At 42.9% G+C, this 13,191-nt stretch overlaps 1 protein-coding gene across 1 annotated transcript; it reads right to left on the reverse strand.

The window, feature by feature from the left end:
• Window positions 1–6,690: 6,690 nt before the first annotated feature.
• LOC101069259 (cytosolic phospholipase A2 gamma-like) lies at window positions 6,691–12,075 on the reverse strand. The gene is made up of 15 exons (XM_029836103.1): window positions 12,061–12,075; window positions 11,766–11,839; window positions 11,377–11,426; window positions 10,965–11,075; window positions 10,542–10,684; window positions 10,101–10,287; window positions 9,832–9,937; window positions 9,470–9,610; window positions 8,998–9,060; window positions 8,772–8,909; window positions 8,506–8,658; window positions 8,338–8,421; window positions 7,677–7,831; window positions 7,281–7,449; window positions 6,691–7,093 (listed from the first exon to the last, which is right to left on the reverse strand). The coding sequence occupies exons 1-15, from the start codon at window positions 12,069–12,071 to the stop codon at window positions 6,915–6,917; spliced, it is 1,764 nt and encodes a 587-aa protein (XP_029691963.1). The 5' UTR covers window positions 12,072–12,075; the 3' UTR covers window positions 6,691–6,914.
• Window positions 12,076–13,191: the final 1,116 nt, after the last annotated feature.

The following is a 13,191-nucleotide window of genomic DNA, read 5'->3' on the forward strand; positions in this document are numbered from 1 at the left end:
AATTGATGAAAATATGTAGAAACAACTGTCAAAATTAATTGGATTCTTTTTTTTGGCAGCATTTCAGTGTGATTAATACACACAAATCTAGATAAATGAACCAGCTGATGTCTACAATGTCTCAGGTCTGGAGAATTTGTCCACTCAAACTGTGTCTGAAAATAGGACTGAGTTGGAGATAAATTTGTGTTTATATTTTGGTTCTGGCATCATGTGCAGACACATTGGAGAGACTTTGTGTAATATTAAAGCCAGTGAAACAGATGAGTACAGATGGATGGAAGCCCAATGAGGACAGAGTGGGAGGGTAGTTCTGGTAAAAGCATCAGATGAGCCGCCACAGTTCAGCGGATGATCGAAAACATTTGGTTTGATTGGAGTGGAGAGGATTTAGAGGATTTACTCACACAGATGTCTGCACTGTGACTCTCCACCAGCATCATCACTTTGCTTTTTTTCTGTCCATCCTTTCTCCCTTCTTTCATTTTGTCCGCTTGTTTTCTGACAACACTGGGACTTGCAAGAGCTAATGAACCATCATGGAGGCTTTCTGCATTCTTCATCAGCACAAGAGGTGAGTTATAACCAGAAAATTATAGGGATTTTAGTCTTTGCTTTTGAACTGTTCCTCTTCTTAGGCACCAAAATATACTCCTCACGCGCTCCTCTGCTGTTACAGAAGTGGTAAAGGATTGATAAGACAAAACCAACCCTTTTTTGTGGTTTATTGAATGTACTTCTGACATTCATGAGCCCCAAGAGAGATAAGGATTCAAGTAAATAACAAAATAGCTTAAAAATGGCACCATTGTATTCACTGGCTTTAATCCTCTCGACCACTTTGCTCTTAATGACTATGATTATGTAATTACGTTGGCTCCGCAGAAAGCGGATAAGTCGGATTAAAATTCAATGGCAAAGCTAAAAATAAAAAAGAGTTATAACTTATATAATAATAATATTTTAGCAAGTATTAATTTAATGTGTTGGCAATGTCGAAAAGAGTAAATTCAAAATCAAGCATCTGTCTTCGTGCCGAGTAGATAGAAAGAGGTGATGTTCATCCATCCGTCCGTCCGTCCGTCCGTCCGTCCGTCCATTCATGCAATGCAACCTAGAGCCCACAGATTTAGGGCGAGAAAATAAAACAAACAACAGAAAATACAACTTGGGCAGCGTAATGGTACAGTGAGCTCAGCTGTCTCTCTTCAAAAATGTTCAGTTCCACTTTGCATCATTGTGTTTATTTATTTATTAATTTACTTGAACTTAACCAGAAAGTCCCCTTAAGATCAGGGATATCTTTTACGAGGGGGACCTGGTCACGATAGCAGCCCTGAAAAGTCATAACATACACATACATAACAAAACAGCACAATTTAGTTAATTAGTTGGTTCTTTAAAAGGTACATTGGTGACTAAAGAAAAAAAATGTATCAGACGTTCTCCTTTGTGTTGAAATAATTAAAATCAGTGCTAAATCTAGTAATGACCAGAAACAGAACCAGTTTTAAGGGTTTAAACAATGGCTGGAGCTGGAGTTTTTGCTTCTTGTTAATTAAAAATGTTACATTTGCTCTCTAATTTTCAGATGCAGCTACTGTGACGGTCTTGATGGTGGAGTCAGCAGTCTGCCCCTTTCTTAGAAAGCTGCTCTTCCTCCTGCTTCTGCCCTCCACATCATGTGTCCTGTTATCTTTTACCTTACCCTTTCTGCCTTTTATTTGCCCGTCTCCTTTTTGCCGTGTGTTGAGAGCTCTCAGGGATGTCCCCATCAATGCGTTTGTTATGACCCCTCTGACCTGGTGGACTGCCGGGACCAAGGCTTCAAGCACATTCCCAGGAGCATCCCACATGGCGCCTGGCTGCTGGAGCTGGGAGGCAACAACCTCAGCCATATCGGCACGAGAGCCTTTGCCGGACTGTGGTCGCTGCGGGTGCTGGTGTTGACCCATTGCCAGATAAAGGAAGTCGAACCTCAGGTAGAAATTTTAAAAGCCATGAACAACTCACTGAAATATTTGTTTAAAGAAACGCAGGTGTCAACCCAGGCCACCGATGAAGGGAATTTGCTTGTTTTCATCGTTCTTTCCGCAGGCCTTTTTCTCTTTGTCCTTTCTGGAGAAGCTAGACCTCAGCTGGAACCTGCTAACGTCCCTCCCAGTCGACTTTTCCACCAGTCTGACTGCTCTCAGGGAGCTGCGATTGCAACACAACAGCTTACAACACCTAACTGGATACAGGTAGTGTTGTGTTCCTCCTCCGCCTTTTGTTCACCCCGCTGTTCTTTAAGTTGTCACATGTCTCATGGGAGAGGCAAGTTAAAAAGAGTTGGACCTAAGATTGACCCTTGGGGAACCCCACACTTTGTCTCATGGATTCTCGAGGAGCATGCATCCATACTTACAATGTCTCATGGGAGAGGCAGGTTTCATAGCGCTGTGATCATGTCTGATCTTGCTTGTCAGGCAGGATGAACCAGCTTCTGTCTGAGGGTGCTGCTGGACCTGAAGGTGACGATTCTGTGACGTTCCAGTTACAAACTAGGCCTTTCTACATTTTTGTTATGCTTGATAAATCCTTTACCACGTGAACAGTTCAGGTCTTCAACAAGTCAGACCCAGACCAGAAACACAGAAGTCAGAATGTGGCAAAAAGGAGGTAAATTCTTCACGCGTGACCTACCCGGTCACACCCTTGGAGAGAAGCTGGTTTATTTCAGAACCCTATCAGCGACGTGCAAGATCACTCAATATTAACAGCCAAACAGCCAGACGCAGATGATTAATTCTACTTAATAAACAAAGCTTAAGATTGACCTACTTCATGTTATCCGTTTACAATTCATCTAAGAAGCTGTCACAGCATTATTATCTACTACATTATTATCTAGTGTTGAGCACAAACTATAAAATACAAGCAGAAAAAAGTAAAATAAAACAAACAAAAAAACCCTCTGCAGTACTATTTTGAATAATCATAATAGAGAACAGCCCATAAGGTTTCTCCATTGTGTTAAAAAATGGACCATAGTGGAAGCAGCAATAGCAGTGGAACTAGCAGCAGTAGTAACAGTAGCAGTAGTGGCAGCAGCAGCAGTAGTAACAGTAGCAGTAGTGGCAGCAGCAGCAGTAGTAACAGTAGCAGTAGTGGCAGCAGCAGCAGCAGTAACAGCAGCAGTAGTGGCAGCAGCAGCAGTAGTAACAGTAGCAGTAGTGGCAGCAGCAGCCGTAGTAACAGTAGCAGTAGTGGCAGCAGCAGCCGTAGTAACAGTAGTAGTAGTGGCAGCAGCAGCAGCAGTAACAGCAGCAGTAGTGGCAGCAGCAGCAGCAGTAACAGCAGCAGTAGTGGCAGCAGCAGCAGTAGTAACAGTAGCAGTAGTGGCAGCAGCAGCCGTAGTAACAGTAGTAGTAGTGGCAGCAGCAGCAGCAGTAACAGCAGCAGTAGTGGCAGCAGCAGCAGCAGTAACAGTAGCAGTAGTGGCAGCAGCAGCCGTAGTAACAGTAGTAGTAGTGGCAGCAGCAGCAGCAGTAGTAACAGCAGCAGTAGTAACAGCAGCAGTAGTGGCAGCAGCAGCCGTAGTAACAGTAGCAGTAGTGGCAGCAGCAGCCGTAGTAACAGTAGCAGTAGTGGCAGCAGCAGCAGCAGTAACAGTAGCAGTAGTGGCAGCAGCAGCCGTAGTAACAGTAGTAGTAGTGGCAGCAGCAGCAGTAGTAACAGCAGCAGTAGTGGCAGCAGCAGCAGTAGTAACAGTAGCAGTAGTGGCAGCAGCAGCAGTAGTAACAGTAGCAGTAGTGGCAGCAGCAGCAGTAGTAACAGTAGCAGTAGTGGCAGCAGCAGCCGTAGTAACAGTAGTAGTAGTGGCAGCAGCAGCAGTAGTAACAGCAGCAGTAGTGGCAGCAGCAGCAGTAGTAACAGTAGCAGTAGTGGCAGCAGCAGCAGTAGTAACAGCAGCAGTAGTGGCAGCAGCAGCAGTAGTAACAGTAGCAGTAGTGGCAGCAGCAGCAGTAGTAACAGTAGCAGTAGTGGCAGCAGCAGCCGTAGTAACAGTAGCAGTAGTGGCAGCAGCAGCAGTAGTAACAGTAGCAGTAGTGGCAGCAGTAGTAACAGTAGCAGTAGTGGCAGCCGTAGTAACAGTAGCAGTAGTGGCAGCAGCAGCCATAGTAACAGTAGCAGTAGTGGCAGCAGCAGCCGTAGTAACAGTAGCAGTAGTGGCAGCAGCAGCAGTAGTAACAGTAGTAGTAGTGGCAGCAGCAGCCGTAGTAACAGTAGTAGTAGTGGCAGCAGCAGCCGTAGTAACAGTAGTAGTAGTGGCAGCAGCAGCAGTAGTAACAGTAGCAGTAGTGGCAGCAGCAGCAGTAGTAACAGTAGCAGTAGTGGCAGCAGCAGCCGTAGTAACAGTAGCAGTAGTGGCAGCAGCAGCAGTAGTAACAGTAGTAGTAGTGGCAGCAGCAGCCGTAGTAACAGTAGTAGTAGTGGCAGCAGCAGCCGTAGTAACAGTAGCAGTAGTGGCAACAGCAGCAGTAGTAACAGTAGTAGTAGTGGCAGCAGCAGCAGTAGTAACAGTAGCAGTAGTGGCAGCAGCAGCCGTAGTAACAGTAGCAGTAGTGGCAGCAGCAGCAGTAGTAACAGTAGCAGTAGTGGCAGCAGCAGCCGTAGTAACAGTAGTAGTAGTGGCAGCAGCAGCCGTAGTAACAGTAGTAGTAGTGGCAGCAGCAGCAGTAGTAACAGTAGCAGTAGTGGCAGCAGCAGCAGTAGTAACAGTAGCAGTAGTGGCAGCAGCAGCAGTAGTAACAGTAGCAGTAGTGGCAGCAGCAGCAGTAGTAACAGTAGTAGTAGTGGCAGCAGCAGCCGTAGTAACAGTAGTAGTAGTGGCAGCAGCAGCCGTAGTAACAGTAGCAGTAGTGGCAGCAGCAGCAGTAGTAACAGTAGTAGTAGTGGCAGCAGCAGCAGTAGTAACAGTAGCAGTAGTGGCAGCAGCAGCCGTAGTAACAGTAGCAGTAGTGGCAGCAGCAGCCGTAGTAACAGTAGCAGTAGTAGCAGTGGCAGCAGTAATAGCAGTAGTAGAAGTAGTAGTAATAGCAGCAGTATTAGTAGTAATAGTACTAGTGATTACATTTCCGTTTCTCCTTCCTCTGTCTTCTTCCCAGTCTGGAGCATCTGGACAGCATAGAGAAGCTGGACCTCAGCTGGAACCAGCTCTTGTGGGTTGGCTCTGGCGTATTCAGAGGCCTCTCTCGGCTCAGACAGCTTTACCTACACAACAACAGACTGTCTGTGGTGCAGCAGGGGAGTCTGGATCTGTTGCCTGGCTTAGAGGTATGTGAGGGAAAGACAGCTATACGTATATTTACACTGCATCTGTCCCTCCATCCCTCTGATGTTCTGTCCATCTGGGCAGGTGCTAAACTTGAGTAACAACAACATCTCCTGGATAGACGGCGAGGCTCTAGCGCCTCTCTACAGCCTTGCTATCCTCGCTCTGGAGGGAAACAACCTGCATCATCTCAAGTTCAAGACATTCCTCAGCCTTCATACATCGGCCACACACATCACGCTGTCAGGTTTCCAAAAATCAACTATGCTCTCGCTGAAGAAAGTCTTGAGCTGTTTCAACGATTAGTGCTAATCTAAAACTGTAACATAAAGGAACAGCATATAATGTTGTTTTAGCTAACAATAGTGATTCCACAATTTCCTCATAGCTTAAATAAAAGTTTGCTGTTCAATTGTCTTCAGCATTTCAAAATAAATGTAGTTTTCTCGGGTGTGAAACCAACAAAGCATCCTGTACACAGTCACAGTTCTACCTCTCCCCATGCTCCACCAGCCAACCCCTGGAACTGTGACTGCGAACTTCACCGCGTCTTCAGCAAGATCCTCTACGTCCGCCACCTCCACGTCGACGACTATCCCAACGTGACCTGTCGGGACCCGCCGCAGCTGGCCGGGTCATCGCTGTCGTGGGTTGACAGCCAGCTCTGCTTGGCGGAAACAGTCACGGTGCTTGTGATCACAGTGACTGTCATGGTGACGGTCGTGGCAGCTGTAGTGATGGCGGAGCGGAACAGGAAGAGGAACAGTGGAAAGAAGTGGGATGCTGAGTCACAGACACAAACATAGAGCCCAGAACTGACGAGTCGTCATTAGAGTGACAAGGTTGCAGCACTCTGACTGATATTAAGCAATTATTTATTTATTCTTTTTATGATCTCTATGAATTTTATGTATTCATCCAAACTAAACAACCATAAGCTGCTGTTGTTTATGTCTAATTTACAGCTCCTCTGGGTACCAGCCCATGGCGTTCCCGTGGAAATGTGCTAAATAATGTATATTAAATCTACCAACCTCAAGTTTCTGGTAATCAATGATAAGTCAGATCTCCCAAAACTCTGATGCTCATGCACCCTTTAATTGGACTTAATTTGTCTTTTTGCATCTGCGCCTATGTAAAAAGTTGGAGGTAGGGTCATGTGATGCAGGCGGCGAGGAAAGGCTGTTCAGAAAGCAAAGTGAGCGCCGTTTGTTGTGCGTGGAGCTGCGGTACCACAGAGCCAGCTGACCCAGTCCACCACTGAATGACGGGCACACAAGCATAGGAACTGGAACACTATGGGAAGGGGAGTTCATGTTTTATGGTCATATATCCACATATGCCTCAATAACAAAGAAGAGGTGATTCTGGAACAGATTTAATAGATTTTATTGATCTTTAAACTCCACCTGACAGCATCAGCATCTATTCTTATTTTGAGTATAATGATAATTAAAGAGGAAATTGTGATTAATTCCAAACAGACATGATTTTGAGCACCAAAAAGAAAAGATAAAGAAATGTGTGAGGATTAAATCACAGTTGCATCCATCACTTTTAGAAACATGTTTGCCACGTGTGACATTTCTACTCTGATCTATTTGGAGCTGCGGCAGCTTCTGCGCTGAATGGCCTTTTCCATCTCTCGCACCAGGATCGTCTTGTTCCTCTTGATGTTGTCCCTCGCGATGTCCAACAACTCGTTCATCATGTCCTTGTTGTAGGGAAGTTGGAAGGTGCAGAACTTCTTCATCTTTGCCAGCAATTCTTTTGCATCTATAGGAAACAGTCAAAAACTGCTTAGTTTTCTGAATATGGAGATTAAAATCTCATTGTTTTGAAGCCTGGACACACGGCAATCAGAAATATAGGACAATAAAGGACAAATTCAAAGGGAAAACTGTTCAGGGAATCAGGCCCACGGCAGCAAAACAGGACTGTCATGGAGGGAAGGGAAACAAACCTCTGCAGTTGGCTCTGTTGAAGAGCGGCATGTAAACGATGGTTGGCTCCTTCTCCTTCCCCTCAAACACGTAACAATCTTTGGGCCAGTCTTTCTCCTTGATTTGGTCATCTATCTCTGGAAAAGGCTTCCCTTTGTCCAGTGCATATTTCTTTGCAAGAGTCAGGGTCTGGAAAGCAGAAACAAAAAAAAACAACCCTGAGGTGAACATGATGTTTGTAGGAGATGAATGGAAGTTCGATTTCACCTCGGGGAGCACAGGGAAAACCTGATTGTGTTTCCGGATTATTGGAAGGACTGATCGGTTTCAGGAAAAAGAGAGCTGCTGTACAAATGACTGAGCTAACGGAGATGTTTTTGATCAGACAACTGCTGTTTGAATGCATTTAACTGCACCTCAAATACTTCTCCAGCACTGAAGTCTGGTGCTATGATGAGGTCAATGTCTCTTTTCGCTCCAAGAAATGGAGGGTAGGGTACGTTCATCCACAGCCCAGCATCGATCAGGTAGAAGATCTCTTTGGAACAGAGGGGAGATGGAATGTTGGCATCTGTCAAAAAGAGAAAACAAACATGTGTTTGTACTTTATTTTCTTTATCTTTGGCTTACTGGTAAATTCCTGTACAACATTTTCATGAGTGAAACATATCCATATAGATGCTTTTAGGATTTTAAGGTTTTAGATGAAGCCCAGCTCACATGTCAGGTGTAGGCTTATTAAAAATGGAATTGCACCAATTTCACTTCAATCATTTAATCCCTTTTTTCTGTTTTACTCTATGAAATCTTTCCAGCTATGCAAAGCAAACACATAAAAACTCACATTAAACATTAAAAATCAACCTAACTTTGAAACTCATATGTTACTTTTGAAGGTTTAATTAAGTGGCTCTTGTCAGAAACGAAACCGTTAATGTATGTCCGTATAAAAACCTTAAAAGCTGTGGCTCGTATAGACTTGAAGGCTGCTGCTACTTGTTTTTGTCAATTAAGTTGGTATTTAAAAAATAAAAAAAAACTAATAGACAACATATTAAAAAAAAAGCTCCGTCTCACCATGTGAACAGAAGAGGAAGTTGTTGGTATTTCCCCACTCCCATTTTTTAAGTAGAGGTGGGAGTAACTTCAAAAGCTTCCACACTAAAAGCGAAGCAGGTGCAGAAAAAGGATAAATTACTTTGGCAGGTTTGATCTCTGTTTGAGCAGTTAGGATGTAAATCTTACAAAGGTAAAATTTGCTGTGATTTACAGACTGCAAATTTTCACAACAAAGCTCCAGCTCTTCGATCAGCAGTGTGATGTTTTCCTGGCAGACAGATTTTCCCTCCTCCAAAGAACTTGTTTTCAGCAGATTAATGTGACCAGATTCTATGATTTCTGCAAAAAAGAAGAGCATCAATTTAAAGGTATCCCAGCCAAAGGGAATCTAAGGGGTTGATGTGACTATATAAACGCGTCCAGCTTCACTTTACTGGGTGCATCTTCATCACCTTTTAGCTTTTCCTGAAGTTTCTCCAGGATAGCCAGAAGCTCAGGATCCGTAGTGGTGCGTTTGATCAGGTTTAAAATGTGATCAATGGCCACATAAATAAGGTGGGCTTGAGTAGGAATGTCTCCAAATTCAGCCCCTGCAAAACGTGCACACACACAAAAGCAGAATGTAACCTCAACAGGAGCTGTATCCTTGCAGCATTTAATATGAAAGCATCAAACTACCTCTGAGACGGAACAAGTGATGGATGTTTGTCTGCCAGTCCGCCAATGCGCTGCCACAAATACCTGCCGTGAGCCACATGAATGATGAAAAGCGTGATTCAGGCGAATAAATAAGTGCCCGTGTTGAACTCCTGCAGCGTTTCACTGTGTTCTTCTTGCTGACTTTGCAGGTTTTCTTAAAAAGGTTGATGTCTTGTGCTATATATCAAAAAATGTCACCAAACAATGGACCAAGCAGTCACTGCCTACTTTAATTTTACACGAGTTTCATCTGAAACTTTATTTCACTGTTCGCTGTCTAAACAAATCCCAGTCCAGCATTTGTCCAGTGCTGACTCTGATTTTTAGGGTTTTTCCTCATGTTAAAGTCTTAAAACAGACATTTAAATGGACATTTCAATCTGACAAACAAGAGTTTTTAATCTGGGCGTGACAATGATTCCTTTTACTTCAACAATTTGCAAACAATCACCTTGAAGTTTGACCACGTCCATCTCTGGCTTCTCCTCAACCAGCTGTCCAGCACAGAACCTGCTCCCCAGATGAGCCGTTTTAATGAACCAGTCCATGTCAGTCAAACCAGACTCATGGGGACTTATTTCAAACCAGTGCCCTGAAAGTTAGAGACTCAGTGAATCACTTGACCGAAAGGACTGGGTCAGCAATTGACAGATTATGGTCTTGAGCATGTAATAAATGTGACTTCACCTATTTAATAATGTGAGCGTATATTTAATCCATCTACCAGTAAAATCTGGCCCTACCCTGACACATCAGAGGTAGTACACCCTCCTCTGTGTGCCACAGATACCAGGGAAGTGCATGTGATGGTACCGTTTTCAGGCTTGTCTGATGTACATTCCCTCTCTACAGTGGAGTAAATGGGATACGGGTTGGTGGCACTTCTGTTGGCATCCCCTGAAAGCTGTCGAAGATCCAGCTGGAGAGATGCAAAACATTACATTGTGAGGAACTGCATGATACTCTTTTTGATGGTGTTTCATTTAAAAAACTAAATTTACACACACACACACACACACACACACACACACACACACACACACACAGGGGGAACTGTATGTTTTTGCATGTTGTGGTGGCACCTGTTTCATTATTTGAGTGGAGATTAATACAGCCCAGATGTCAGTAAGAGAAAATGTCGTTTCCTCTGTCCTGTCATCCAGCCAGGCCACAATCTCGTCCAGTGGGACTCCAGGACCCTGCATTGTAGCAATTATTTGGTCCACACCAGTCTGAAAATCTTCTCCGCTGTAGAGGGAGGCCATGGCCCTTTTACAGTGCAATAAAAGTTAGAAATGGAAATAGTGTTGAGAAGAGAACTTTTTGGGATAGATTTATTACAGAATTGACATCTAGAGTATCACAATTCTATGAAAATCATTCTAGTTTGTTCTTTTTTAATGAACCAGTCCATCAGACAATGTCTCAACTATTTTCTTTGACAAATAGTTCTTCAAACCCTCCGGTTTCTGTGCTTTCACTTGCATCTCTTATCAACCACTCATAAGCATGAGTACTGTTACCATGTCGACCCAGAGATTCCTCCAATGTAGAGCAGTGTGTCAAACAGACCCTCTTTCACCAGTTGCTGGATGGAGCCCAACATTGCCACGACTGCCCTCTCTCCTCCACCCGAGCCCAACAGAGCGATGTGAGGGACAGAGTCCTGGTTGGGAAACCCATATGAGCAACGGCCGGTCGACGTTGACAAACCCATCGAAGGAGAAACAAGGATGAAAAGTGTCAAACCAACAAAAATTTAAATTTAGAACTTCTTTGCTAAACGAACTTAGTACTATTAAGTATATTAATGTTTGAAACACATGAGTGTGTGTTCAGAGTAATATTTGTCATGTTTTCACTCATTTCACTTGATGTACTTTATCTCCTGGCGAATCATTGCTTCTGGGGCTTATAAATGTTAAATATCTGTCATGCATTCTTACCTCAGTACAGTGTAAACCCAGCCTTGAAAATGACTTCTGAATTCTTTTTTTCCTTTCAGAAACACAAGCCTGTTCCCCAGGACATAGGGAGTCAGAATGATGATTGGCATTCTGGAAAAAATGAAGGAAAATCTCAGAATTTGAATCAACACAAAGCAACAGCCATGTTCTGGCAGCTCAATCAAAAAATCAATGTACAGTATATGTGCTTTAATGTTGTGCTTTATATTCTTCTTGTGTTGAAATAAATAAATACAGCAGTGGATTTCATTTTGATGTGGTTCTGTAAAAGAAGAATTTAGTGAACTGAAAATGTGTCAGAGATTAAACAGACTCATAGTATTTTAGTACCTCTTAGTCTATAAAACTCATATTAAATCAGCAAAACAAGTCCAGGTATCTGACCACTTACCTCACAAGCACTGGCAGCAGTTTTCTCCATCTTGTTCTTGGTTTGGGCTCCTGAAGTACAAAAGAAAGTCAAAGAGAAGACAAGTGAGTGCCAACAAGACTTGACCTTGGATTTCATTTTTATCATCACAAATCATATGTAGCTATTTTGATCAGAATCAGAATCAGGGTACTTTATTGATCCCTTTAGGGGGTGTCCATTAGGGAAATTAGCAACACATGATTTACTCGTTTACTCGATTTACTCGTTGTTCCAAAAAGGTTTTGCATTAGGTAATATTTCACATAAATATTTCCAAAAATTAAACCTTCGTTAATTAAGTTTAGCAATGATCTCTTAATCTGTAGGAAATAAGGACGTTCATTAAAACATTTATTAAAATGACGCACCGCTAATGCTCAGGTCTGGTCGTTGGCGTGGAGAGTGCAGTAAATGCTTGTGATCAGCAAACGTGTGGAGTTTCCTTTTATAGTACGGAATGAAGAGGGTATGGTTTTCTCAAGAAAAATACCAGAACCTGTTTTTCTGGGTGTGTTAACATCACAACAGTAATTCGATACGTCCACAATATCCACCTTGGATTTGCTATACAATAATGATTAACAGCCATATCAGATTTTACTGCTTTCGGTGATGTTTTGGTGCTATGGATAGCTTGACAAAAGGAACTTTATTTGTACTTACAGAGGTGTCATAACGCCTCACAACGTATAAAACAGCACAGTAAAGCAGGAAATATCTTTACTGAAATCTGCAGCATACCAGAGCTTTATAGTAAAAAACCTGCTGGGAAAGTTCAAGCCATCAAGGGTCTTGGGCCTCAGTATCTTCTTCGTTTTTTTTTTTTGTTGTAATTGGTGCTATTGCAACTATTATTGAAATCTTAACTGTGAAGCTGACCTTTGATTTTAAATTGTAAATAGTGTTTAACTGTTGCATAGATGTACTGTAAAGTGTCCTTGGGTGTCTTGAAAGGCGCTTTGAAATAAAATCTATTATTATTATTATTATTATTATTATGCTAAACTGCTACACTAAATGATGATGAAGTACTTGGAACACATCATGAAATCAAATTGTGCATGTCAGGTTTTCTGCTTACAATAATTGTGTAAGAAAAGATAAAATCCTGACATGACAACAGCATTCATCACCGGTGTCAGAGTCCTCAGTAAAAGGGAATTTATGAGGTCATTGTGGAAGAGTGAGATAAATAAACTGATAATTCAGTGTGCAGTTATCATGGAGGACACACAATGTTTCAGCAACGGACTGACACAACAGGTGCATCACATTTTATTGATTTAAAACAGCATTAGTAATGAAAAACCATATAGTCTGTGTCTACCGAAGGCTGATAGGAGGTACCTGCGGTGTCCTCCATTCGATATCGTTGTCTTCTGCTTAATGTGTGTGTGTGTGTGTGTGTGTGTGTGAGACCTGCTTACAGTGGCTGTGGTCCAGGTGAGACTAGGGATGTTACAACATTTGAGTAGTTTTGATTTAAGTTTTGCATTTTCTCAACTCCCCCTCCTGACTGTAACTGATACTCTTTCTCACAGCTGTCTCATTTCCAAAGTGCCTGCCAATATCCAAAGATATTGCTTTTATGGAATTCTCCATCTGGGAATGAGTTCTGTTGGAAAATCATTTGCCCCTTTTGAAGAGGTGGCGTATTTTGTGATGGCGGTGGTAGCTCAGTCTGTTGGCAGCTGTGCTGAGAAGTAGAGGGGTCCCAGTTCAAGCCCCAGTGCAGACAAAACATGGACAGTGTTCTGCTAGTAGGGGAACATGCCAGAACACTTTCAGAGCACT

The sequence above is a fragment of the Takifugu rubripes genome, chromosome 5, assembly GCF_901000725.2.
Source record: "Takifugu rubripes chromosome 5, fTakRub1.2, whole genome shotgun sequence".
NCBI lineage: Eukaryota > Metazoa > Chordata > Actinopteri > Tetraodontiformes > Tetraodontidae > Takifugu > Takifugu rubripes.

What these genes read in the sequence shown, in the direction of transcription:
- LOC101069259 (XM_029836103.1), bottom strand. An exon ending in ACCAGACCTGAGCATTAGCG is followed by an intron (nt 11,427 to 11,765) that starts GTGCGTCATTTT and finishes TTTGTACTTCAG; the next exon opens with GAGCCCAAACCAAGAACAAG. An exon ending in GGAATCTCTGGGTCGACATG is followed by an intron (nt 10,288 to 10,541) that starts GTAACAGTACTC and finishes GCACTGTAAAAG; the next exon opens with GGCCATGGCCTCCCTCTACA.